The sequence below is a fragment of the Osmerus mordax genome, chromosome 11 (assembly GCF_038355195.1).
Source record: "Osmerus mordax isolate fOsmMor3 chromosome 11, fOsmMor3.pri, whole genome shotgun sequence".
In the NCBI taxonomy this organism is placed as follows: Eukaryota; Metazoa; Chordata; class Actinopteri; order Osmeriformes; family Osmeridae; genus Osmerus; species Osmerus mordax.
The window spans coordinates 5,761,611-5,789,119 of NC_090060.1; the positions used below are offsets into that span (position 1 = coordinate 5,761,611).

The following is a 27,509-nucleotide window of genomic DNA, read 5'->3' on the forward strand; positions in this document are numbered from 1 at the left end:
AGTCATGGTCTGTGTATGCCATATAGATGTCATTGACATCTATATGGCAAAGGCATTGAGAAACAATTAAACAAATGAACAATTAAAGGTTAACATCATTCATTTGAAGGTACAGTGAGACCTTCAGCCCCATTAATATAATACTCGGATAATATAACTTGCCTAAAATACTTCAATTGGCACTGCATTTTAAAGTAAAATATGCACACAAAAAGCAACATCAAAATTTGTGAAAATCCTATTAGTGGAACACATTAGCTTCCCTTACATTGAAATCTTTATTACCAGAGGAGTAATCCTTTCTAAGCCGATGGTGTCTCACTACCTCCCTGCTGATTGTCAACAGCTTCTTGATCTTTTTTCTTGTGAAAGAAATTTAAATACATATTTCTCCAGCCCATGGCTTTGGCAAGACCCTCCATGTCAGCGGTGAAATCATCACAGCGATGCCTCACAATCTGCTCCCAAAACTCTGGAGAGTTGCAGAGCTGCAATACCACATACGACATAACCATGCCAACATACACATGCATACACAACAACAAAAGCCACAACAAACACAGAGACAGAGGAGAAACAGCACTCCAGAGCTGAACTTTTCCTATACTTGATGACATGGCCCTTGAATTGTTTGAAATATGAAATGTATGTGTCTGAATATGTTGATCTTGGAGGAACCCTCACCTTCCTGAACTTCTCTGTGGTCTGTGCAAGCTGTCCTGTATCTTTTAGATTCAGATAGGAGACTATTCTCAGCAGTAGGTGGCTGGGCAGGAGCTGAATATAGTCAAAGTGTCCCTTGCACAGTGCAAGGGTGTACTGTAGAATCTTCTGTCCGAACACCAGACCTACCTGGTCTAAAGAGAGAGCATGGTATGCACTTATGCTGGCATGAACTTTTATGTCAAAGACCATGGTGGATGTGTTGGAAACCTTACGCTGCAGTCGAGAATCAAGCAAATATTCCTCATGGGATTGCTTCATTTCTCCAGGTCCGGAACTACGGAATTCTACTCGTAGGGAAATCTTCCATGATCTCCATATCACCTGCGATTAAATCAATTTCAAGAAATTACCAGGAATTATTATCCTCTGCACTATAAGCTCAGAGCTTGCTCTGAGGTGCAAGCTCACTGAAAATGTCAGAATGCTCATACAACATTGTGAATATTTCACTTATGATTATAAAATGATCTGGCTAAACAGCCCTAAGTGACTCTGCCCACACAAAAATATATATCATTATAGTCTGGATGGAACCTGCTGTAGCTGAATCTTCTCATCCGTGTTGGGTTGCAGGTCGGTGCTCAGTCATGGCGAAAACAAGACAACTCACAAACCAATCTATAACGTAATATTATCGCTCTGCTAGGACCGTTAGGAAGACCAAGTTGTGTCTATACTTGTACTTAGCTAATCCTACATAGAAGGTGCTGTAGCTAGGCCTCTACACACTGGCTTCAACCAAAGTAGAAGAGTTCCACATCTCGGATTGGATTCATATTTCAGTTGAATGGCATTCCACAGGAAATACTTACATCGGTTTTAGTAATAACAAGTTGAAAGAAATCTTTTGAAGGCGATGGACCTGCACCACTTATTTCAAACACTTGTTCGCCAAGTAAAGAAGCCATTTTGGACGCTATATTGTTACCATGACAACATAAAAGCAAAAACATATTTTAGAATTCGTTGAATAAAAACATTTGCGAAACGCAAATAAATGTGTTAAATACAATAATAATTGGGAGTTTTTTTCACATTAAAATATATAAGTATAATATCGATATGTTAAATTGTGTTTGTGTGGAGAGGGGGTTGCATGATTTAGGGGTCACGACCCAGCGGATTGATACTTCACAGCCACATACCATACCCTACTGTGGGCTCAGGTCAGTGGCTCTGACAGACTTAGACTTTGGTAAAGATGCTAACAGTGTCGGACAGTAAATTATTTTAATATAAATACATTGTATTTGGTCAATAATAAAGATGAAATTCTTAACAGTGTCGATGTTATTATTTAATAAGGGAGGTAGTTCCTAGCGACAGAATGGGGGACCGTAGAGCGGATGTATATTGCAGTTGCAGGTCCCTCAGCTGATGTGAAGGTAGCTAGCTAGCGCGCTTATAGCTGAGAGAGTGGAGCTGGTGCACTGTCTGTTACAACTACAACACTGGAACAAATAGGTAATAACATGATATGTTACGTTCAATGACACGTTCTTCAACAGTCGTAGGGCCTTTTTGACTATGTAAATCCGAATTACTTGAGAAAATGTGAAACGGTCTAGCGTAAAATTGTCATCTCTCGAATCGAATCCTGTTCCTGCTTTCCTGTTTTTTTGTGTTTGTGTGATGCAAGCAAAGAAAAAAAGGTTCAGAGGCCATTTCGTTTTTCAGTTTCTCAGCCTGCGAGCTAACGTTAGTAGCCACGTTAGCTAACGTTACACAGCTCAAATCGCCAAACAATGATCATAGCTAGTCATAACTAAATTTAGGATGTCATCGTTTAGTTTATAATGGTATAATTAACCCAATATTTATTTATATTGCCAACGCTAACTAGCTAGCTATGTGTTAGCTAACTCTCAAAGCTAACAACGTTCATGTTGTTAACTGGCTTGCTAGCTAGGGTAGCCACTTCAAAATAAATAACTCGCGTTGTCAATGGCTGCTTTGCGGCTGTTCAGTACGGACGCGATTACACAGCTAACCCACCTAGCAAAGTTTCTATCCGGCGTAGCTGACGTGACACACTAGTTCCATAGTTATGCTGGTCTTAGCAACTAGCTAGTTAAATGTACCACACTTTAGCAACCCAGAGAGGGATAGACACCCATGTAATGACTGACAGTAATCTGGCACGGGTAAAGTTTGTCAACCCGAATTTAGCCGATATCACCTACGGCTTCCTCTTAACGACTAACGTTATTAGCTAAACGAGCTTTGCTAACTTGATGACTAGTCTCTGTCGTCAGTCTTGTTATAGTGAACACAGTGTTCCCGTCATGTAGCATTACTGCTCATTTGACTTGTATTCCTAAATATAGTAATATGGGTAAACTAGCTAGTCTACTGTAAACTGGCTACAGATAGCTAGCTAGCCAAGCAGGCCAGCTATCGAGTTGTTTCGTATTGTCAGATTTGCTATACTTTCTTGTAAGAGGTGTGTGTATATACGTAGCCTGTGTGTATACCAGTGAGCTAGGCTAAACATTAGCTAGCTGATTAGCTTGTTAGATCTCACAATGCTACACAGTAGAGTTAGTCTCGAAAATGTTGAGTGACGTGTGTCGGTACGTTTATACCACGGTACAACACGAGATTACATATTGGCTAGCCACACTTGCTAACAAGCCCGCTAGCCACATGTAGCTAGCTAGCTAGTCATTTATTTGGCCAGTACACTATCTAGGTGTCTCGGCCACCCAGCGTAGCGAGTCAGCAGAAGCCATCTAAGGTAAGCTAAACTACAGTAGCTAGCAACACAGTGGTCGACACCTCTTGTAAATGCAATTAGTCTGACCAATGCTGCCATTTCGATTGAAAGCACAGGTAATTGTTTACGAATGCAATTTAGCTAGTTAGCAAACTAGTTAGCCGCAGTCATTTCATTGTCGCGTTAGCCTAGTTGACGTTAACGGTATATACAGTATACTGCAGATACGATTTTATGATGCTGCTGTGCTGTTTGCGTTTGACGTAGCAATCTATAATAGACTGTTAGCCAAGTACAGTAGCTATGCTAATGTTACGTATTACATGTCACTCTAGTCTAGCTAGCTAACTGTTTGCGAGACTTGCCAAGCTAGAAATATGTACACTGCTGCATTCATTGTCTTGTATTACTAATATTGTCCTATAGTCACGATGTAACATCGGTTGGTTAATCTAATCTCGAACATCAGGTGCTTCATGAACTGTTACTGCCAAAATCGAAGAACATTTTGCCAGCTGGCGCAGCTAGGCTAGCTTGGTATTATTTGGTTACTTGCTTGCTAGTACCAAGCTAGCTAGTGGTGCTAGAACTACGTCAGTATAAAGGCCTCTTTGTAAAAGGATACAGAAATAAACCATTAGAATTCTGCAAAACAAATACTGTGAAGAGTAGTGTCTTGTCAACTGACGTCAAGTACCGATTGCACAATAGCAGCGTTTTAGTAAAAAAGGCTCGAACACCATTTCTGAGTTGGACGAATAAACAAAGACGATGGGGATGTACAGTCGGAGCAGGCCTAAAATGGCCTTGTGTTCTTGCCAAGTGTGGCGTATTTTTGTGATCAATATATCACACTTGAAGCCTTTATCGAATGATGGTCGTCAATATTAAACGTATAGGATAATACTAATTTCCACACGAGTGTTTGCATAAAAGCATTGTTAAATTGTCTACAGATTTTAATGTAACCGTCCCCTGACTCAATAAATTAATAAGCCAATGTAACGTTCTAAGATCATTTGTGGATAGATGTAGTCCATTTTCTGATTTGTTCAAACACTGGACCACATGTGTTATTGAGCAACTGTACAAGGCAGGAACCCTGTAAAACAGAAACCTGCAAATGTAATCATGTATGCTGCCCTTTCGATTTTTGCAGGGCCTTACATATTTATTCAGAAATGTGTTATTGTTGGGGAAAACTGTAGACCAATAAGTCAGCCTAATGTGACCAAGAGTTGAGGCCAGCAATGAGTCTACATCTATCCTCATTTGTCTCATTAGTTGCCTTTCAGTTCAGTCTTTAGGGTTGTAAAATGTATACAAAGTGTCATGTCTTGACCCATTAATAAAATGACCTGCTAGGCAATGTTTAGGTTGGACCATTCCTGATTTTGATGTAAACTCATGGCGTATTGGAGTCTACTTAAAAAGAGCCAGGCTTTAAAAATTGTTAAAATTGCTGTTGGATAGTAAGTGTGCATAATATCTTGCAGTAAGTGGTAATCTATTTTTATTGACCAGCCAAGCAAACAAGACAGCATGTTAAAACGGTAGAGTTTCAGTAAGCTGTACGTGATGGATGCTTATTCAGAGACTGTTGCTGTACAAAGGTTATACATAGACCTGAAAGTTAGGGGTTCGTTTTCTTAGGCACTTGGCCAAATATGTGATCTAGTGTTACTGGTCATTGTCCCTTTGATTAGATCACCGCCCCCCCACCTTCTTTGGGCTAATCAGCACTGCCTATAGCCCCCTGTGAAGTGCATGCATTTCCATTGCTAATTTGGCCTATCCAAGTAAATAAATGGTTTTGTTAGATACAGGTGGTGGTTTGAGGTAGACCATGAGGCCGTCACTCTTCCCCATGGTCCAAAACCCTGGGTGTGCTAATGTTTGAATTTGTTTCATTCCCCCCCTCTCCTCCCACTAGTGAATGGTAGTGTCTAGAAAGGGTATGTCCCTTCAGGAGAGAGGTGCCAATGTCCAACCGGCCTAATTCCAATCCAGGGGGGTCACTGCGCCGTTCAAAGAGGAACACTGCTGCGGCCCAGCCACAAGACCATACAGTCGCGGGAAGGTGAGAACCAGCATGTTTTCACGTCGTTTTTTTTGTGTCATGTATCAGGATCCAAAATTAACATCCTCATTTAGCTGTAAACTGTTGAAATATGAAACAATTACTTTGTTGGACACACTTATAACATGTCATTGTTTCACACATGCTACAGTTTCACAAAACATTGCGTTGCTATAATGGGTCCTCAAGACAAATTCAAGGTTCCCTTGAGTGGTCAGTGATGAAATAAATAAGGGTGATGATGATGATGATAATATTATAATTATTAAGCAGACACTTCTAAATAAATAAATAGAATGGACTGCAGTAATTGACCTCTCATTCACACATTCTCTATCACTCACACACACACACACACCAGAGCTGCCATGCAAGGCGCTAGCCTGCCCATCAGCAGCAGCTTCGGGTTCAGTGTTTTGCTCGACGACACTCACACGTGGCCAGGAGTTGGGGATCAAACCACCAAACTTGACCCTCTCTACCCCCTGAGCCAGTTCTATCCAAAGCAAATATGAGGAGGGGGAGCGGGGCGTCCTCTTTGTCGCTAGTGCAGTCATCTCTTGCTCCGTCATCTTGTTCTATAACACCTCTGTCTCTTCACCCACGTAAAGCTAGCCAGTCGCTCATTTTCAACTTCCATGTGCGATGAGTTTTCCTTAGCATGGTGTCACGAGGAAACAGAAATGCCATTAGGATAAACACATTTTCTTCTGCTCCATTAATCTCGCCAGAGTCTCATACAACCAGTGTATCATTTTCTTCGCTTGAGAGAAAATGTACCTGGATTTGGCTCTTTGGGGTCTTAATTTTGGATCCTATAAGTGTATCTGATATGTGTTTTTTTTTCTTCTGGGGAATTCTTGGAAAAACACTTTTTTGAACAATTTTGAACTTACAATTATTTAAAGGTTGATAAGGCATTTTTTTTGTTGGAATTTTTTTTTGTTTGTTATATGGTACAAATTTTATTTAGCTGGAGCTGTTTTGTTTTAAACTCCAAAGGCATTCCTTGGAGCTGTTCAGGATGGGTGGTTATAGTGGGTTGTTGATGTCGATGACTCCTCTTATTGAAACCCACACTGTCACTTTGCTCTTTAATGTCCAACCTTACAGGTTGCAGTCAGAGCAGGTAAAACAAAAAGCAAATTCCCCTCCTGAAAGTAGAAGACCTAATTCTAAGGCTTCCAAAGCCGCACCCAGCTCGGCCTCTGGCCAGTCCAGAGGGCACAGCTCAAGAAGGTACCCCTCCTTTCTCCTCAGCTGTGTGCGTGTGTGTTTGAGGGGTGTGCTTTGTCACTAGAATACCACTACACATGAAACAGAAACGGCTCGTGTTTGTTCAATCTGTTTAGCAAATGTCATTTCACTACAGGTCTACACACTTGAGTGCATGGTGTGAGATTTGCTTTTGTTTTAAGCAGTGCTCTAAGATGCTGCCCCGCCCCTTCCTTCTCCTCCAGAAGCGGTCTCTTGCTGTCCGAAGCTTCGTCCGTGCTGCAAGACGACCCAGAGGCTGCCGGGACTTCAGAGCAACCAGGCCACCAATCCAGAAGCGAAGGCGCCCGAGGGCTGAAGAGAAGCTCCGCCCCCGACCTCAACAACACCTACACCCCCACCCCCGCCAAGAAGTCCAAGTCCCACCCCTCCAGAGACGACACCTCAGAGCCCAAGAAGGGCCCGGCCAAGTCTAAGAAGCGACCTCTGGCGCCAGAGCCTCCGGCAGCCACCGGCCGAGGCCAGAGCAAGAAGAGCGGGGCTTGTGGGGCCTCCCCGACCCAGAAACGGAAGAAGGCTGACTCCCTCCCCGGTTTGAGCAGCACTGCTGGGTCCCTCCCCAACCGTACCGACGGCAGATCTGCAAAACCCACCAAGCTGGCGTCTAAATCAGCCGCCTCAGCCAAAGCTGGGTGTAGTACCGTGACGGACTCCTCTTCTTCTGCCTCCACTTCTTCCTCCTCCTCCTCAGCCGGCGCCAACAGCGCCGCCCCGCAGGGCGCCAGGGTCAAGCAGGGCAAAGACCAGAACAAGGCTCGCCGCTCCCGTTCTGCCTCCAGCCCCTCCCCTCGCAGGAGCACCCGTGACAAGGAGCAGGCCAAAGCTGCCGGCTCCTCCAAATTTGAGTGGGCAGCCCGCTTCAGCCCCAAAGTCAACCTGCCAAAGCCCAAACTGTCCCTGCCTGGGTCCTCCAAGACAGAGACCTCCAAACCTGGGCCATCAGGACTACAGGCCAAACTACAAAGTGAGTGCACCTCAGGCGTAACGTGATCTCTCAGGTTCCCTTTTTATTTGGGACCAGGGTGGAATGGAGGAGTGGGATCTAGTGGATCCTTGGTCTGTCTAGGAAGTGCGAGTGCATCAAGCATGCAGATGGCAGGTTTTGACATTGGTGGGAGGTCAGTTTTATGTTCCTATGGCCTCGGATGAAGGGTACTCATTGAGATTAAATGTCACAGGACCTGTTGCCCAAGCAGTGCCACCGGTTCGGTTACAGAAGCTTACACTGCACTGGAATTACTGCTCTGGATAAGAGCGTCTGCTAAAAAATGACTAAACGTAAATGACTAAACGTAAATGACTAAACGTAAAATGACTAAACGTAACGTAAACGTACTGCCACTGGTGGAACAACTTTGCACACACGTTATGCAGATAAACCTTCATAGACCCAACAGACACATCAATATACCTGATAGACACACACACACACACATTAGGCCACTGCTTCAAATGGCTCTTATCAGCTCAGCTGTATGTTGGGAAGTTGTGGTTCTGAACTCCACCGGGGTGGGGGGGGGGCTCAAATTTCAGCCTGTGTCAGTACCAGGCTGGGACCAAAGGATATAAATACATACTCTGTCTGGTTACTTAGCCTGCCTGTGGACTGGGAAACAAATGGATGATTGTAAAGGGAGGACGGGCGAGGCTCCCAGCTGCTAGGTGATTGTGCTGTGGCATGGAGGTAGCCTGCAGGTGGCAGCTCTTTCACCTCGCTAGGGTTCGGGGGTCAGAAGGTGTCTGGAGTAAGCATGAGAGAGCCCAAGCAGCTCTCGACAGCTGGGAGGGTCAACTGCCCTGCAGTGTGTTGTGGGAATTGTAGTAAGGGGAAGTGTGTTGACTGGAAGGTCAGTCAGCTGCTTCTCCGTGTTGTGGTAAGGGAAAGATCTGTAACCTAGTGCAGTCAGGGTGGATGAGGGGGGCTGAAATGCTCTGCATGCTGTGGGTGTGTGGAAGACGTCAGTGAGGGGGGGGGGGGTGTCAGTGTGTTCTGGCTAGGGTCAGGGACTCTGAGATGGTAGCTGAGGCTGGGCAGGGTGCCACAGGGCCGGGGCTGGAACGGTCAGATGTGAACAGAAGCCCTCTGAGAGGCTCTGGTCTGCCGGCTGACCAACAGGCATCAGGTTCTCACTGGAAAGGGAGAGGGGCGGCTGGGGGATGGGGGGGTGACTCACCTCCTCCTGTCGGAGAGGGGGGTGAGGGGGGATAGATATTACCCAGTCCTCTCATACAAGTATTTAGTCTCTGTCGACTCTGCTACAATGGTGAGTAAGCACACAGGATTGCTTTTGGCTAGCAGGTTGCGTGAAACTGACAATGAACTGCAGTTAGCCACTGTGATGGTAGTGTTGTAGTTTAGGTAGCTAGTGTTACTGGGTTCAGGAGTGTGTGTGTGTGTGTGTGTGTGAGAGGGAGAGAGAGGAGGGAGTTTTCTGTTGCACCGTAGACAGCCCCTGTATTGTAGTTGTGTTGAAGGTCAGCTAGTGTGTATTTCTGCACATGTCTACCTAGACTGCGCAATATGCCTGGTTTGGATTACAGCACCGAGATCAACAGGTTTAACGTGAAGGTTGTCGAGTTATGTCCTGCTGTCGTGAGAGATGGCTATTTATACCAGCCTGGTGGGTGGCAGGGGTCTCTGAAACACTGGAGCTGTCGGGGTGCTGTCCTGGCTGGTGACCTCCTTCTGGACCAGTCCCTGCTCTGACCGTCGTACTGGCCTGATTTTCCACAGCTAAACTGAACAATAATGAAGCTGATGTAAACGGTTGTTTTCACACAGCTAGATGTACTGAAGGGGGTTCCACCCCACTCAACAATGTAGTGAGATGCCTCTTGTGTTGCCCAGTGATAAAGCAATTGCCTTTTGATAACGACAATAAATGAACTTGACCAATCAGGATGACTGTGTAAAGGAAGAAGTTTATTCAACTCTGGCTGACAGTCTGGAATGGTAAAGGGTTTATCCGCACCCTTTTTAATCGTGAGTTTTGCTCAGATGGTTTAAGTTTCAAAACGTTTCATTTCCTCACGCCAGCTGTGTTCCTCCTCCTGTCAGGTTTGAGGAAGTCCACCAAGAAGCGCAGCGAGTCACCTCCAGCAGAGCTCCCCAGCTTTCGGCGGAGCACACGTCAGAAGACCACGGGCTCCTGCGCCAGCACCAGGTACAGGTCCCTCCCCCTCTTCTCCCCCAGCACCAGGTACAGGTCCCTCCCCCTCCTCTCCCCCAGCACCAGGTACAGGTCCCTCCCCCTCTTCTCCCCCAGCACCAGGTACAGGTCCCTCCCCCTCCTCTCCCCCAGCACCAGGTACAGGTCCCTCCCCCTCCTCTCCCCCAGCACCAGGTACAGGTCCCTCCCCCTCCTCCCCCCCAGCACCAGGTACAGGTCCCTCCCCCTCTTCTCCCCCAGCACCAGGTACAGGTCCCTCCCCCTCCTCTCCCCCAGCACCAGGTACAGGTCCCTCCCCCTCCTCTCCCCCAGCACCAGGTACAGGTCCCTCCCCCTCCTCCCCCCCAGCACCAGGTACAGGTCCCTCCCCCTCCTCTCCCCCAGCACCAGGTACAGGTCCCTCCCCCTCCTCTCCCCCAGCACCAGGTACAGGTCCCTCCCCCTCCTCTCCCCCAGCAACAGGTACAGGTCCCTCCCCCTCCTCTCCCCCAGCAACAGGTACAGGTCCCTCCCCCTCCTCTCCCCCAGCACCAGGTACAGGTCCCTCCCCCTCCTCTCCCCCAGCACCAGGTACAGGTCCCTCCCCCTCCTCTCCCCCAGCACCAGGTACAGGTCCCTCCCCCCCAGCACCAGGTACAGGTCCCTCCCCCCCAGCACCAGGTACAGGTCCCTCCCCCTCCTCTCCCCCAGCACCAGGTACAGGTCCCTCCCCCCCAGCACCAGGTACAGGTCCCTCCCCCTCCTCTCCCCCAGCATCAGGTAAAGGTCCCTCCCCCTCCTCTCCCCCAGCATCAGGTACAGGTCCCACCCCCTTCTCCCGCAGCATAGCCATGGGTGTGCTGGTTGTAAAGATCTTGTGCCAAAAGGCTTTGGTTGAGGAATTGTTGACTTCTCAGGAATGTGAACATGCTTGTTGTTGGGTACTTGTAGCCAATATCTTCAAACAAGTGTGTGGGTGTGTGAGCGGGACACACAGACACACAACTCCAGTGTAAGGGTGAGAAACTATTATTGGCATTACACGTAGAGGGCTTGACTGTAAGATCTGGTGTTTGCCGTACGTTGTGACTGGCGCGCTGTTCCCCGCGCTCTCCAACGCTCCCGTCTCTCCCGAGCAGTCGGCGAGGCTCAGGCCTGGGCAAGCGCGGCGCAGCCGAAGCTCGCCGACAGGAGAAGATGGCCGACTCTGACAACAACCAGGATGGCGCCAACTCCTCGGCCGCTCGCACGGATGAGGCGCCGCAGGGGGCTTCAGGTAGGGATGGGGCTCGGCCCCACATCGACGTCACCCAGCGCCGGCCTAGCCCAACGTTATTTGAATGATTCTCCTTTTGTCCCGTCTCCCCAGCCTCTAGCTCAGTGGCCGGAGCTGTAGGTATGACCACCTCTGGAGAGAGCGAGTCTGATGACTCTGAAATGGGCAGACTGCAAGGTAGGTTGTTGTCGCTGCTCACTTGATACTGGCGGTCCTAGAAAAGGCCTCAAGGTGAGTCCTTTAGTACTCCCCGTCTGCCTTTATGAAGGCTGTTCACAGAGCTGTGTTCTCCCCCTCCAGCTCTGCTGGAAGCCAGGGGCCTCCCCCCTCACCTCTTCGGGCCCCTGGGGCCACGGATGTCCCAGCTGTTCCACAGGACCATCGGCAGTGGAGCAAGTGGGTACCATCCTACTCACGCACAGCCCACACTCAATTCCCCCCCCCCACGGTTCCATGTTCCCCATGTCAAGTGGCGCTCCCCCAAGGCCCCCCCCGTGTGTTTCCCGGCATGTTTGTGAGCGTGTTCCCCCTCTCTGTCTCCCTGCCAGGCTCCAAGGCCCAGCAGCTGCTGCAGGGGCTGCAGGCCACAGGGGACGAGTCCCAGCAGCTCCAGGCTGCCATCGAGATGTGCCAGCTCCTGGTGATGGGCAACGAGGAGACACTGGGAGGGTTCCCTGTGAAGAGTGTGGTGCCCGCACTGGTCAGTCCCACCGCCTCGCCACCCCAACACCTCGTTCTCTCTCTCGCACTCTTTTTTTTATTTATTTTTAATTTTTATTTAACCCCTTCAGACCTGGCGTCCATTGGAATGGACATTGCATATTTCTGGGTCTAAACCAATAGAAAGTCTGTGATTTCATTATTTGAATGATGCTTATCATTCATTGGTTCCTTATTATCCAATCACAATGGTGCAATGACCTTTGACTTGATCTGAGAGCGCTTCAGACATCAGACAAGACAAGCATGGCTCTGAAGCTCGAGAGAGGGAGGAGTAAGTGCCTATATTTCATTAAAAATGTTAATTAATGTTCATGCTAGCCTAATACATTTTCTCTCAGCATAATTTTAACCATTTCAAGTGTTAATATTTCAAGTTATTTTGACAATATTCCATTTAATTAAGTTACAGGATTTTTTAAAAGTTTAATGTCCATCCCAATGGACATCGGGAGTCAAGAGATATTAGCCAGCACACATTTAGTCAGTGTCTACATGCAAAGAAAAAAATAGCTATAAGCATTTCATAGCTAAACTATGACTTCACAATTGATTTATATTGTATATATATATATTTATATTAGGTATATAACCCATTTTATCACACATGTGCTTTTAGAGTATAAAGTCGCAGACTTCCTAGATCACCTTGTAAATGGAGAGTTATCTGATCTTGACTGCTTGGATTCAGGAAATGAGGAAGATAAGAGCAGGAATGAGATAGAGGGTAAGTGTAGATGTTGAGAGTATAGTACAAAGTTGTATGCCTTATATAATATGTAAATTGCATAAAATATGAGTGAGACTATGGAAAAATAGTTATAAATCGAATTGTTTTGTTATTGGATAGGACGAGGGAGAGAGAAAAGTGACAGTGAAGAGGTTCCATGCATGCTTGAAGAACTTGAGGTGGAAGCTGAGGTTCAGATAGAAGAAAGTGTAGTGAGAGAGGATCAGGAAGAGATTACTGTGAACAGAGAGGAAGATGTCCATGAACAGATTACAGCAAGGATCTGTCGCTTTGCCAACCCTCCTCTACAGTCCGACAAAGTGATGACAAAAATGCCACGAGGAAGCTGCGATGCAGCTGTAAGCCGTGATGGTAAGGTCGCACTGGTCAAATGGTTTGACAGCAGATCAGTTGTCATGGCCTCCAACTTTGTTGGTGTTGGCAGGATGGATGAGGTGCAGCGGTGGGATAAAAAGCAGAAAAGATTTTTGAAGGTGTCCCGTCCAGAGGTGGTCAAGTTGTACAATGAAGCGATGGGCGGTGTTGACCTGCTTGATCAACTTGTCAGTCTGTACCGCACAGAAATTCGGTCAAGAAAGTGGACCCTGAGAATGATCACACACGCTTTTGATCTGGCTGTGGTCAACAGTTGGCTGGAGTACAGGCTGGATGCCAAGAGGGCCAATCTCCAGACAAAAGACACCCTGGATCTCCTCCATTTCAAGATGAATGTGGCCCGGTGTCTGGTGAGTGTCCATAAACCAGTGGCAGCAAAACGTGGAAGGCCCAGTATGTCTCCAGAGCCACAACCACATGCCCACAGACCACGAGTTCAAGATGCAAGACCTCTACCTGAAGTGCAGTATGATATGGTTGACCACATGCCAAATTATGATGAGAAGACAGAGGCCACCAGGTGCAAGAGGCCATACTGCACAGGAAAAACACGTGTATTCTGTGACAAATGCAACATCCACCTTTGCTTTGTGCCACACCGAAACTGCTTTAAGGCTGCTCATCGCAAATGAGAGAATATATGGGAAAATCCGCGAGATGTATTTTTGTTATTTTCCATTTGTTTAATAGTTGTGTGATCTGTTATTAGCTTACAATATTAAAAGTATAACAATAAGATAAGATAATAAGATAATAATCAACTTAATTGTGTTTGCAGGTTCCACTGTTACATGATTCATATGTTAAAAACATGGCCTATGTAAAACTAAGTTTTCATGGCGTTTTACGCTCATTTAGTCCTGGCGTCCATTGTAATGGACATGAAAAAATACCAATAAAAACATGAGTTTTCAAAGAAGTTTTTTTTCCCCTTTATTTCTATGCTATAAAGGAGTAAGAAGCAACTAGGAACAATTTTTTTTGCCCAGCAGAAAAAATTCAGGTCTGAAGGGGTTAAAAGAAGGTGACAAGTGTGTGAATTGGCCTTTTCTCACTTCCACTGGTTGTAAAGTCACAACATGCATTGTGATGTGCTCTGAAATGTGTCTATTCTCTAGCCCGGTCAACACTTGTAACTGGGAAGTTACATTGAAGACCAATAACTATTAATTTGAGATTTGATTCAAGGCGTACATCTTTAACAATAAGTGACCAACTACAGACAAGGTTTAGTGACGACCCGACAATGCGTGCATAGCTAGCACGGTGAACACGACTCTTGAGGCTGGAAACCTCTACCCAGAATGATTTGTGGAAGGCCCTCGCAGCATGTCTTACTATTGTCCAAATCTACCTCCATCGTCCTCTTGTGTCACTGCACACAAGTAACCACCCCTCTCTCCTCTCCCCGACAGATCACATTGTTACAGATGGAACATAACTTTGACATTGTGAGTACCATCCTCCTCTTACACCCCGTCCTCCTAGCGTATGGTCACGAGGCCCCTGGTGATGCACGGTGGTGGGCTAAGCATGTGTGTCCTGTCCTGTCCCCCCCCAGATGAACCATGCCTCCAGAGCCCTCACCTACATGATGGAGGCCCTGCCTCGCTCCTCAGCCGTGGTGGTCGACGCCATCCCTGTCTTCCTGGAGAAGGTACGGCCCCCCCCCCCCGCGACCCGCTCTCCGGCCCCCCCTTCCCCCGTAGCACACTAGCCGCTAATGCCACACTGTGTTTTCTACAGCTTCAGGTGATCCAGTTCATTGATGTAGCAGAGCAGGCGCTGACTGCCTTGGAGATGTTGTCAAGGCGACACAGCAAAGCCATCCTGCAGGCGGTAAGTGGTTCCCCTGTGGTCGCTTTCATTTTGCTTCCTCACCAAATGAGGCCCTGGCACGACAGTCGCACACTATAAGCCATTGAATCTCTATGTGCAGTATTGGCTCTTCTCTAAGGGTACCGTTTCTTTATGTTATTATTGTGTAGTGCCTTAGGTGATGTAGAAGTCCCAATATTGTAGTTCAGTCTGTGAGGTCTAGCCAGTGTCCCAGTGTTCTCCAGACTGACCCTGTGGTCCTTCCAGGGCGGCCTGGCGGACTGCCTCCTTTACCTGGAGTTCTTCAGCATCAACGCCCAGAGGAACGCCCTGGCCATCGCAGCCAACTGCTGCCAGAGCATCACCCCGGACGAGTTCCACTTTGTGGCCGACTCTCTTCCCCTGCTCACACAGAGGCTCACTCACCAGGTCCATCCCTCCTCACCTGCACCCACACTCCCTAGTGCCAGTGTGTTACACTTGTCTTTGTGACTTGGGCCTCTGTGTTTACCCTTGCCCCGTCTCTGCCTCGCCCTCCCAGGATAAGAAATCCGTCGAAAGCACTTGTCTCTGTTTCGCCAGGCTGGTGGATAACTTTCAACACGAGGAGGTATGTGAGGCTTTTAGGCTATAGGCTACATGGGTTAACCTGGGTGTGGGTTTGTGTTTTGTCTTTTTGTACCCCCCCCCCACCCCCGACTGAATTGTGTGTTTTGTTTAGAACCTACTGCAGCAGGTGGCCTCTCGGGACCTGCTGACCAACATCCAGCAGCTGCTGGTGGTGACCCCGCCGGTGCTCAGCTCTGGGATGTTCATCATGGTGGTGCGCATGTTCTCCCTCATGTGCTCCAACTGCCCCTGCCTGGCTGTGCAGCTCATGAAACAGAGTGAGTCCACCAAAACGGCCATGTCACACAGCCCAACCACACACACACACACACACACACACACACACACACACACACACAGTAGAGATCTGTGGGGAGGGGGATTTTTGTCTGTAAATCATAGGAGAATGAAAGGATTCCCCTGTATTCCCTGTGAATCAAACCGTGACTAAGAACGTGACCTCGTTTGTTGTTCAGACATTGCGGAGACTCTTCGCTTCCTCCTGTGTGGCGCGTCTAACGGGAGCTGTCAGGAGCAGATCGACCTGGTGCCCCGGAGTCCTCAGGAGCTCTATGAACTCACCTCGCTTATCTGGTGAAGACCCGATCCCTGCCTGTTCTCCCTCTCTTCAACATACTACTGTTGAATCCCGTCTTGGCTCTAGTGCTCCTCCACTGGCTTTCCTATGGCGTCAAACTGCACTGTTTGTTTACTGACCTCGGCGTCTCCTCCCCCTTCTCCAGCGAGCTGATGCCCTGCCTGCCCAGAGAGGGCATCTTTGCGGTGGACCTGATGCTGAAGAAGGGCAGTGCCCAGACCACGGAGGGAGCCATCTGGCAGTGGAGGGATGACCGGGGCCTGTGGCACCCCTACAACCGCATAGACAGCCGCATCATCGAGGTAGGCTCAGCCTCTCTCCTGGTAAATGTGACCTGATGTGGATGTTCAGACTACTAGACAGGTTCAGCGTCTGCTAGACTGCAGTCTTGTTTTTTTTTTTTTTGATGGCCTCTGCTCCTTTAACGCCTCGGCTGTGCCCAAACCGCACCGAATCAGTCGATGCGTATTGTGCAATGGCAAGTCATTTCCCATGCAGGAAGTACATCCGTTACGCAACTGCACAGATTTGTCCTCTGCAGCGTCACAGGTACACACTGTGCACAAAAACAAACCAGGGCTGAAACCAAAGAAGCTATGTCCTATCAATTTTGGGCTCTGCTAGAACGAACATGAGTTTTACCGAGCTGCAAAAGAGCAGCTTGCTGTTTTTTGGCACAAATGATTCACAAAATTCACAGATTCAAAACATATTTGGGGTTTCCACTGCTGCCAAAGTGGCTGGTCATTTCATGACTTTCATATTTGTATTAGGTAACATGATAATACATTGCTCATGTTACCAGGCCCACACTTGTCACTGTATGGCAAAATAATATTTAAACACTTCATTGATCCCGTCATCGTTTTTTTGTCCACTACAACGATCCAAAGGAAGAACGGAGAATATTGACCATGATACACACGCATCATAGTCCACTGCAGACTGGGTGCCTCCGACAGTGAATGACTTCAGCTTTTTGTTAAGGGTTAGACGCATCTGGTGAATATCTGGTGTTTTTGTTGCACAAGTAGAAAGAAACCTGTCTTAATCGGGAACATTGCAATGACATAAAAACAGAATTATAACGGTGTATGTATACTCTAGGCCTTTCTATAGCACAAATTCAGCCAAGAGACTCCCTTTCACACTTACCAGCCAGTACATTTACATTTACATCTAGTCATTTAGCAGACGCTCTTATCCAGAGCGACTTACAGTAAGTACAGGGACATTCCCCCCGAGGCAAGTAGGGTGAAGTACCTTGCCCAAGGACACAACGTCAGTTGGCATGACCGGGAATCGAACTGGCAACCTTCGGATTACTAGCCCGATTCCCTCACCGCTCAGCCACCTGACTCCCCAGTAGCTAGCTTTCGAATAAAACAATTGCTACCCCAAGGCTGTCCCATACCAGATGGTACTTCCTAGATTGTAGTAGCTGACTTACCTTCTCTGATGTTTCTTCCTGTGTCGCGTATAGAATCTTTTGTAACATCCACATCTAGCGCCATACGCAGGCTTTCGGCCCCAGCGCTGCAGGTGTGGTTGTGTGATTGACGTGCGCCTCTGTCCCTGAGCAGACTGCCCACCAGAACGGGGAGGACGAGATCAGCTTGTCCACGCTGGGCCGGGTCTACACTATAGACTTCAACTCTATGCAGCAGATCAACGAGGACACGGGCACGGCCCGCGGGATCCAGAGGAAGCCCAACCCTCTGGCCAATCCCAATACTGGTGAGACACACCCACCACACTCTAAGGGTTATTTGATATATTCTCATATTAAAAGTAGTGCTGTCAAACGATAAAAATATTTAATTGCATTAATGTCATAGTTAACTCGCAATTAATCGCACATTTTTGTCTATTCTAAATGTACCTTGATTTATTTTTGTCCCATTATATTTTGTTCTAATTTTAATGCTCCTATCCACATGGAAAAGTGGATCAGATTGCTTAGTGCAAATGTTTTTTTAAATTGAAAACAACATTGCAATCGCCTGGCTTTGACGAGGGGGCGGAGAATTTGCATCAGCTGTGTGCTTGGCCATCAAGTGGTATTTCAGACTGGACGTGCTGCGATGATAGCTCAGTTCACAACAACAAAACACACAGATCACTTTGGTCTTGTCAATGGAACCATTTGGCAACTTTTTAAAAGTAACCTTTCCATTCAGAATCTTATTGGCATCCATTTCAGCGTCTCGCGCTCGCCATCCACTCAAAATGTAACGTTAGCCTACTACTCTTTAGCCGGCTCGCAAGCCCAAACAAGTGTGTGCGGCATGCCTGTTGTTTTGTTTCCGGTCTAGCTAGATCCGGTGTGGTGTTGTAGTTTTTCTAACGTCAGTAGTTGTTGCAACAGCATGTGAAAAAAACTACAAACTTTGCTAGGCCAAAAAGAACGTTAATCTCGCCATAAAAAAATGTACGCCGTTAAATGGGTTTGCGCTAACGCTGTTAATAACGCGTTCCGTCCCTGACCTGTGGTTGTGTGTCTGTCAGGCGGGCACCAGGAGGTGAGGAGGGAGGATGCCAGGGCCCAGCTGATGAAGGAGGATCCTGAGCTGGCCAAGTGCTTCATCAAGACCCTGTTCGGGGTCCTGTACGAGGTGTACAGCTCCTCGGCCGGTCCTGCCGTCAGACACAAGTGCCTTCGAGCCATCCTCAGGATCATCTTCTTCGCAGACGCAGATCTGCTCAAGGACGTGCTGAGGAACCACGCTGTGTCGAGGTGAGCAGGACGCAAACCAACACCCACGTGGTCAACCGTAGCAATGGGCCAGCAACGGTGGCCATCTTGGTTTTTAGATGTGTTTTTGTTTGTTTTTCTGCTTGTACATTTCTTAAAGACCGTCGTTTAACCGTGTGTGTTCCTGCAGCCACATCGCCTCCATGCTGTCCAGCCAGGACCTGAAGATTGTCGTGGGCTCTCTGCAGATGGCTGAGATCCTGATGCAGAAGCTGCCTGACGTCTTCAGCGTCTATTTCAGAAGAGAAGGTAAAGAGATCTCTGCCAGCACCTCGGAGCAGTCACATGACCCTCGCGACATGTTCCGCTACCTGTCCTGGCAGCTTCCTGACCACGCCTCGTGCCGTCTCTCCTCAGGTGTGATGCACCAGGTGAAGAACCTGGCTGAGTCGGAGACCTTCCTCACCAGCCCCCCCAAGGCCTGCACCAGTGGCACTGCGAGCCTGTGCACCACCACCATCAGTACAGCCACCACGACCACAGCAACCAACGCCACGCCCGACCTGGGCTCCCCAAGCTTCCAGCACAGCATGGACGACTCACTGGACCTGAGCCCACAGGGGTAACACGTCTCTCACACACACCAGCTAGACCAAATTCACTCATGTGGCTTATAGTGTTGTGCTCCACACCCAATCCAGCTCTACCTGGTTCTGCAGAGGGTTGAGGTGGGATTGGGGTTCACCCCCGAGGCCCAAAGCAGCACGTTAATGCCCCGTGTCTCCTAGGAGGTTAAGCGATGTTCTGAAGAGGAAACGCCTGCCTAAGAGGGGGCCCAGACGGCCCAAGTACTCCCCCCCCAGGGACGACGACAAAGTAGACAATCAGGGTAACGGCCATGTGTAGGATGGAACCTTTTCCCCCCCCCGAGAGGCCAGCTTGTATTTCCTCCTGTCCTGGTTCTCATTGTTACTCTGCTCCACAGCCAAGAGTCCCACCACGACCCAGTCCCCCAAATCCTCCTTCTTGGCCAGCCTCAACCCCAAGACCTGGGGCAAGCTGGGCGCCCAGACCAACAGCGCCAACTCGGAGCCCTCTCGCACAGCAGGGGTGAGCGGCATGGCCCGCGCCCCGCCCAAGGACTCTGTCTCCAACAACAGGTACTGGCTTTAATATGGACTGTAGTACGCACCCCCAAAAGAAATGCCAGTATTGGCAGAAGCAAAACAAATTAATAATGGGATATAGGTGGACTTGAATTGAGTTTTGTACCTGTGGTTAATGACTGACTGGGGGATGATTTCTTGTGCGCAGGGACAAAATAAAGGCCTGGATCAAAGAGCAGGCCAGTAAGTTTGTAGAGCGCAATTTCAACAACGAGAACGTGGACGGCAGCAACCCTGCACTGAATGTACTCCAGAGACTGTGCACAGCCACAGAGCAGCTCAGCCTGCAGGTGAACACCCCTCGCATCAAACACCCCTCGCATCAAACACCCAGCCCCGGTGTACGTGTGTGTGTGTGTGTCAGAAGATGTGCAGGGGGCGTACGTGTGTTAGTGTTGGGGACAGGGGAGCGGGTTTAATCGGGGCACGTGTGACTGAACTTTAGAACACTTTGTGGACTTAAAACACAACTAGACTGAACGTCCCTCAAAAGGAATATCGATAAATGCCTACCGTCTTTACAAAGGACCAGATGGGGGGGGGGGGTCCGTTTGAACCTCCGAGCCCGAATGAGTGTGAGCGATGGTGCTGACGGGTGTGTCCTGTGTGCCCAGGTGGACGGGGGCGTGGAGTGCCTGGTGGAGATCTGCAGCATCGTGTCCGAGTCGGACGTGTCGTCGTTTGAGATCCAGCACAGCGGCCTGGTGAAGCAGCTGCTGCTGTACCTGACGTCCCACAGCGACAGGGACCTGGTGTGCCGCGACGTGCGCCTCAAGAGGTTCCTGCACGTCTTCTTCAGCTGCCCGGTGAGGCTCTCCCCCCGACCACCTCTGCTGCGGCCCACTGTCACCAACGGGGCAGGCGCCCATTTGAGGATTTCTTTTTCTTTTGGTCGCGTGTTTATGCGCAGGTGCGTGTTTCTTTAGGCTGTACGCGGCGGCGAGGTGTTTTTGAGTTCTGGGTGTTTTTTTCTTCCGGCAGGTTCCGGGGATGGAGCCCGCGGGCCGCTTGGATCCGTCTGAGAACGGGCCCCTCCTGGCGCTGGTGCACAAGATGAACAACTGCCTGAGCCAGATGGAGCAGTTCCCCGTCAAGGTGCACGACTTCCCCAGCGGCAACGGCAACGGCAGCAGGTCAGTGCGTCGTCCAATCACAGGGGGTCCACATGAGAGACGCCTCCTTCCTGCTTGACAGGCTCCTTATACCCCATCACAACATGTGGCCGGCAGGTTTAGCCGTGTGTTGATTGTGTGTGTGTGTCTCTGCAGAGGTTCTCAGGCCCTGAAGTTCTTCAACACACACCAGCTGAAGTGTCAGCTGCAGAGGCACCCGGACTGCACCAACGTGAAGCAGTGGAAGGGGGGTCCTGTGAAGATCGACCCCCTGGCTCTGGTGCAGGCCATCGAGAGATACCTGGTGGTCCGAGGTGAGGAGCACTGCTGGGAACCAACGGGCATGGGGGGGGGGTGTCATCGTCTGTTGGATCTAATGCCGGGGCGTTTGTGTTCAGGCTACGGGCGGATACGAGAGGAGGACGAGGACAGCGACGACGACGGGTCCGACGATGAAATCGACGAGTCACTGGTATGTGCCCCCCACCCCCTCTGACGGTGTGAGAGTCCCACCCTGAACCAGACTGGGCTCGTTCTAACCCCCATCCCCTCTCCCCTCCTCCCCCCCACCCCATTCAGACTGTGCTCATTCTAACCCCCCTTCCCCCCCCCGCCCCTCCCATTCAGGCCGCCCAGTTCCTGAACTCTGGCAGCGTGCGCCACAGACTGCAGTTCTACATCGGGGACCACCTGCTGCCCTACAACATGACGGTGTACCAGGCCGTCAGGCAGTTCAGCCTGCAGGCGGAGGAGGAGAGGGAGTCCACGGACGACGAGGCCAACCCGCTCGGGAGAGCAGGCATTTGGACCAAAACGCACACTATATGGTACACACATGAGCCACGCTTGTTGATTTAATTGTGGAAAGGGTAGGAAAAGAACTCGCTTATGTAATCCAGGAACCTCAGCAGTGAAGGATCCAGCTGTGTGTGTCCAGGAGATGTGTGTGTGTGTGTGTGTGTGTGTGACAGTGTGATTCAGACCTCGTCTCCGTGTCTCTGCCAGGTATAAGCCAGTGAGGGAGGACGAGGATGGCAGCAAGGACGCCGTGGGAGGCAAGCGAGGCCGCGCGCAGACCGCCCCCACCAAGACCTCCCCCCGCAACGCCAAGAAACAGGACGAGCTGTGGCACGGTGGGAGCCTCCCTTCTCGCACACACACGCACACACACACACGCGGGCTCCCGACTACAGAACGCCACAGCGTAACTTGTCCACTGCCACCCTGCTCCTCCAGATGGCGTGTGCCCCAGCGTGTCCAGCCCCCTGGAGATGTACCTCATGTCAGAGCCCCCAGAGACCATCACCTTCAACGACCCCTCCTTAGAGGTCAACCTGCTGCTCAGGGTCCTGCATTCAATCAGCAGATACTGGTTCTACCTGTACGAAGTGAGTGGCCCCTCCCCGGCTAATGACTCGAGCTATTTCTGGGCCTAATCTCATTAGACAAGTTTGTTTGTTGACCTACACTGTTGATGTGTCAGTACTACAGCCGTGTGTGTGTGTGTTCCAGAATGCGGTGTGCAAGGAGATCATCCCCACCAGCGAGTTCATCAACAGCAAGCTCACAGCCAAGGCTAACCGGCAGCTGCAGGACCCTCTGGTCATCATGACTGGGAACATCCCCACCTGGCTCACTGAGCTGGGGAAGACCTGGTAACCACACCAGCCCTCCTCCTCCTCACTACAGCACTGCCTTCTGCACTGGACCTGGAGACACCCCATCACCCCACGAGACTACAGATCCCAACCAGTACCATGAGTAACCCTGTCTCCCCCCCCCCCCAGCCCCTTCTTCTTCCCGTTTGACACACGCCAGATGCTGTTTTACGTGACCGCCTTCGACCGCGACCGGGCCATGCAGCGCCTGCTCGACACCAACCCCGAGATCAACCAATCAGATTCTCAGGATAGCAGAGTGGCGCCGCGCCTGGACAGGAAAAAGGTGATGGGCCTGGATGTGAAGAGGGCTCTGTGAAAGGGTGCTGACCCCAGATGAATCCCATAATGAATGTATATTCCTTTGATAAAATAACAATGAATAACATCCCTCTCTGGACTAGGGCACCACAGCTGTCCCTCGTATAATCTAGACTGCACGACATGTGCGCGGCAGCAGCATGTTATTCCATCTAACGGCACAATTGAACACAAATTGCTTTGGGTTTTTTTCAGAAATCTATTTCCATGTCGTAGGGTAAAAGGAATCCTTGGGCCCTACATTAACAAACTGTCTGTTCTTCAACGTGGCCTGTCCACTCTCTGGGGCGGCCCAGGTGTCCCAGAGCCTATTTTCAGCCAAGTCATTGTCTGGATACGTTGAACATAGCTAGCAAATCATGTGGAAGAAAAGCAATTTGTGAAACGCATGACAAGAGACGTGACTGGGTCATATTCAGGTCACAAAGTGCAACTGCCTCCACCTGTCCTCCCCCAAACAGAAGTGACAGTGTCCCCACTAAACATCCAGGTGTTTTTGTTTGACCATTTCTATTGAGACGACTTCAAACCCCCTTGTACTCTGCCCGTCTACAGCGAACGATAAACCGTGACGAGCTGCTGAAGCAGGCCGAGTCAGTGATGCAGGACCTGGGCAGCTCCAGGGCCATGCTGGAGATCCAGTACGAGAACGAGGTGAGCACAGCCACCGCTTCGGCTCCAGCACTGCCGTGATCACATGACCCCAGAGGGCCTGGACCACGTCCACTCACCACCTCCCTCTCTGTCTCTCCTCCCCCTCAGGTGGGCACGGGCCTGGGCCCCACCCTGGAGTTCTACGCCCTGGTGTCCCAGGAGCTGCAGAGGGCTGACCTGGGGCTGTGGAGGGGGGAAGAGGTCACTCTGGCCAACCCTAAAGGTACCACCCTCCCCCCATGGGGATGAACATCAACATGTCTTGAGGAGCGAGGAGGGATACCCATTAGGCTCCGCTTGCACTTGGGCCATGTTGATTCAGATTCAGTCGCATGGATATGTGTGGAAGTTGCGTGCGGGCGGTGTAAGAGCGGGTCCCTGTCTTGTCTGTGATTCTGCAGGAAGCCAAGAAGGGACTAAATACATGTTCAGCTCCAGAGGGCTGTTTGCTGTCCCCTTTGGCAGGACCACCAAGCCGGCGCACATCGCCAAAATCAAAATGAAGTTCCGCTTCCTGGGCAAACTGATGGCCAAAGCCATTATGGACTTCAGACTGGTAATGCCTTGGTTTCCATTCCCAGCTGTTTTTGTGTCTTCTGTTTTCAATGTCTCCCCCCCCACCCACTCAGAGGGTCGGATGCAGAGATTGTGATTGGAGATGTGTCTCTCCCCCCCCCCCCCCGTGACACTGTCCTTTCTGCCTCCTCAGCTGGACCTGCCTCTGGGCCTGCCTTTCTACAAGTGGATGCTGAGGCACGAGGCGTCCATCAGCTCCCACGACCTGGTCAACATCGACCCCGGCGTGGCCAAGTCCATCCAGCACCTGGAAGACATCATCCGGCAGAAGAAGAGGCTTGAGCTGGACCGCTCCCAGGTAAGGACGACTGCAGGCCCCAGGAGACTGCAGGAGACTGCAGGAGATGGAGCCGCGTGTCAGGGGGATCTCCGGAAAAGCGAAAATCCTTCCTCAGGAAGACCATCAGGAAAACACTGACATGTTTAATTGCCTTTTGGGCTTTTAAGCAGCTCTGGGTTAAACTTTATAATGTTGGAACTCTTTCCCCACCCCCCCAGACCAGAGAGCCAGTGGTCATGTGTAAACCCTGTTGTTGCCCCCCCAGACCAGAGAGACCCTGCAGCAGGCCCTGGAGACCCTCAACATGAACGGCTGCTCCGTGGAGGACCTGGGCCTGGACTTCACCCTGCCTGGCTTCCCCAACATCGAGCTGAAGAAGGGGGGCAAGGACGTCCCTGTGACCATCTACAACCTGGAAGAGTACCTCAGGGTGGGCACCCCCAGAGCACGCGCGCACACACACACACGTCTGGAGATCTGTAATTTGGTCTCATCAGATGACACTGCGCCACAGCTGTCAGAAATAGTATGAAGGATTGTTTCTAATTACAATGTGTATTTTCTTTTTGGTGACCGTCTTCCTCCAGCTGGTGGTATATTGGACGCTCAACGAAGGAGTGTCCAGACAGTTTGAATCCTTCAGGGAAGGTTTTGAGTCAGTCTTCCCCCTGCAGCACCTGCAGTATTTCTACCCAGAGGAGGTGAGGACTCGTGTCAATATCACACATCCCTGCTGCCTCCCCAGTGTGTGTGTGTGTGTGTGTGTGTGTTGACTGTGGCCCTTCCTGTCCCACAGTTGGATCAGCTGCTGTGCGGCAGCAAATCCGAGACCTGGGATGTGAAGACACTGATGGAGTGCTGTCGGCCGGACCACGGGTACACACACGACAGGTGAGTGTTTAACCCCCCCCCCCCCACCTCGACACAGGCCTCACCTCCGTCCTCGCCTATCAAGCCAATGAAATGTCCCTCAAGATCCTGGATGAGTTGGGCAGCTGTGCGCGGCGTGTGTCTGACTGTGTTGTCCCCCCCCACCCCCTCAGTCGTGCTGTGAGGTTCCTGTTCGAGGTGCTGAGCAGCTTCGACGCCGAGCAGCAGAGACTCTTCCTGCAGTTTGTGACGGGAAGCCCCAGACTGCCAGTTGGAGGTGAGGATGGCGCACACACACACACACACACACTATTGGGGGTTTTGGTCCCTTTCATAATGTCAACATTTCAAGGATCCCGTTTATATTCCACTGCCGATTTAGAGGTCTTGTATGAATAGATTGGGATTGATGCAGCCGTGTAGATGCAAATGTTTTGTGTGGAGCACGAGGCGTTCGTGTTGACCTGGAGAGACAACCTGTCGTCCTTCCTTCAGGATTCCGGAGTCTGAACCCTCCTCTGACCATCGTGAGGAAGACGTTTGAGTCCACAGAGAACCCAGACGACTTCCTGCCCTCGGTCATGACCTGTGTCAACTACCTGAAGCTGCCCGACTACTCCAGCATCGAGATCATGCGCGAGAAACTGTTGATCGCGGCCCGCGAGGGCCAGCAGTCATTCCACCTATCCTGATCTCGCCCGGCTCTCACATTCAAATGCCTTCTACAGCAACCGACGAAATCATGACTTCCTTCTCCTCTTTGTTTTTGTAATCACCTACATCAAGGCAGTGTACAGCCTTCCTGTTAGAGAAAGCAGCTTGCAGAAAATTAAAAGACTTCAGATATATATTTGCTGCCCCCGTCTCTCCTACAAAATGGATAGGCATTACATGACTCGCAGAACAAACACAAAAAAAAACACACAAAAAAAAAGAAATTCAGAGTAAAACTTATATCAGTAGTGGAGTAATGTTTAAAAAAAAAAAAAAAAAAAGACTGAAAAAAAAAAGACTGAAAAAATCTGGGTGACATTTTAAATTGCATTGCTGTGTGATATTTAAAAAAAGGGATGTTTCCTCCCCAGAGCGGTAAAGGTCACTGTGTACTGGGGAGGGGCTCCATCGAGCAAGATAGATTCACTTTAGCTCCAAAGATCATTTGTACAGACAAATTTGCAGACTTTGCTCATTCTACACATTTGATAGAATAGCTCTTTGTTCTCATGTCTACTTCCCATTAGTTTGTTCTCATTCTGTTCTGTATTATATTACCCCAATTTGTGTGTTGCATTTTGGTTCAGCTTTTCCTCTTGTGTGTTTTTTGCTTAAATTTCTGGATACGAGAGTTGCAGTTGATTGAATGCGGATAGTGTTGAGAGGAGTAGTATGTATTTTTTTCTTTTACCCAATTAAAATTGTCTTCTGGCCTACAAAAGAACGTCAGCTCAAATATAAAGAGTTCTATCCGATGTGTTGGATAAAGAAATGTAGTTTTTGCTCTTCCTTTGGTAGTGTGTCTGCTGGCCCCTGTGGGCTGTGGGGTTCAGGGGCCACTGACTGACTGGCCAGGCCAAGCTCATGAGGACCCCACCATCCCAGAAAGGGGCGGAGCACATTTTGGCTGGTCTCTTTTTATCGTTTCTTGGCCAGATAGCATTTCAAGTTCATTTATGGAAAAACTTTATATGCAGTGTCACACCCTGTTTGAGGTGGGAACGTCTGCTTTACCTTTTTTTTTATTTTAATTTTCTATATTTTGTCTCTTTCTCCCCTCCCCCTTGTGTTAGTTTATTTTTTGCACTGCTGGCTTGGAACAAACCGTGGTGTGCACCTGCAGTGTGTGGCCAGGGGGTGGCGCCACCGTCTGCTCTCCTGGCCCAATCCTTCATGTGCTGGTTTCTAAGATCTGCAATAATTTACTGCATCAGGTTCATGTTTTTACCTGAACATAAATAAAGTAACTGTTTGACTCATGTCCTGCGTTTCTCTTCATTCATCCTCCCATCTGTGAGTTGTGTCCTGAGTGTTCAGCTGTGGTAATACTGTCACCTGAGGGGAACATGAGACTAATAGTCTGCTGCTGT

The 27,509-nt window shown here is 49.5% G+C and overlaps 2 protein-coding genes across 5 annotated transcripts; one reads left to right on the plus strand and one right to left on the minus strand.

The window, feature by feature from the left end:
* Positions 1 to 302: 302 nt before the first annotated feature.
* Positions 303 to 1,634, minus strand: fbxo36a (F-box protein 36a). Its single transcript, XM_067246633.1, has 4 exons — positions 1,539 to 1,634; positions 939 to 1,047; positions 685 to 857; positions 303 to 488 (listed from the first exon to the last, which is right to left on the minus strand). The coding sequence occupies exons 1-4, from the start codon at positions 1,632 to 1,634 to the stop codon at positions 303 to 305; spliced, it is 564 nt and encodes a 187-aa protein (XP_067102734.1).
* Positions 1,635 to 2,105: 471 nt separating this feature from the next.
* Positions 2,106 to 27,399, plus strand: trip12 (thyroid hormone receptor interactor 12). 4 transcript variants are annotated; one of them, XM_067245648.1, is made up of 42 exons: positions 2,106 to 2,190; positions 5,376 to 5,522; positions 6,636 to 6,761; positions 6,983 to 7,761; positions 9,856 to 9,961; positions 11,083 to 11,222; positions 11,316 to 11,399; positions 11,523 to 11,618; positions 11,771 to 11,922; positions 14,484 to 14,519; positions 14,630 to 14,725; positions 14,815 to 14,907; positions 15,154 to 15,315; positions 15,428 to 15,496; positions 15,608 to 15,773; positions 15,972 to 16,089; positions 16,239 to 16,395; positions 17,677 to 17,830; positions 18,602 to 18,830; positions 18,979 to 19,097; positions 19,206 to 19,410; positions 19,577 to 19,677; positions 19,774 to 19,948; positions 20,103 to 20,244; positions 20,569 to 20,760; positions 20,936 to 21,087; positions 21,223 to 21,380; positions 21,465 to 21,538; positions 21,694 to 21,893; positions 22,072 to 22,199; positions 22,303 to 22,454; positions 22,579 to 22,721; positions 22,854 to 23,010; positions 23,601 to 23,699; positions 23,808 to 23,922; positions 24,101 to 24,255; positions 24,409 to 24,573; positions 24,821 to 24,985; positions 25,143 to 25,256; positions 25,352 to 25,446; positions 25,599 to 25,702; positions 25,921 to 27,399. In XM_067245648.1, the coding sequence occupies exons 2-42, from the start codon at positions 5,425 to 5,427 to the stop codon at positions 26,115 to 26,117; spliced, it is 6,168 nt and encodes a 2,055-aa protein (XP_067101749.1). In that variant the 5' UTR covers positions 2,106 to 2,190; positions 5,376 to 5,424; the 3' UTR covers positions 26,118 to 27,399. The 4 variants fall into 4 exon arrangements, with proteins under 4 accessions (XP_067101749.1, XP_067101750.1, XP_067101751.1 ...); XM_067245649.1 differs by having other exon boundaries at positions 11,086 to 11,222; XM_067245650.1 differs by lacking the exon at positions 6,636 to 6,761.
* The last annotated feature ends 110 nt before the right edge of the window (positions 27,400 to 27,509 follow it).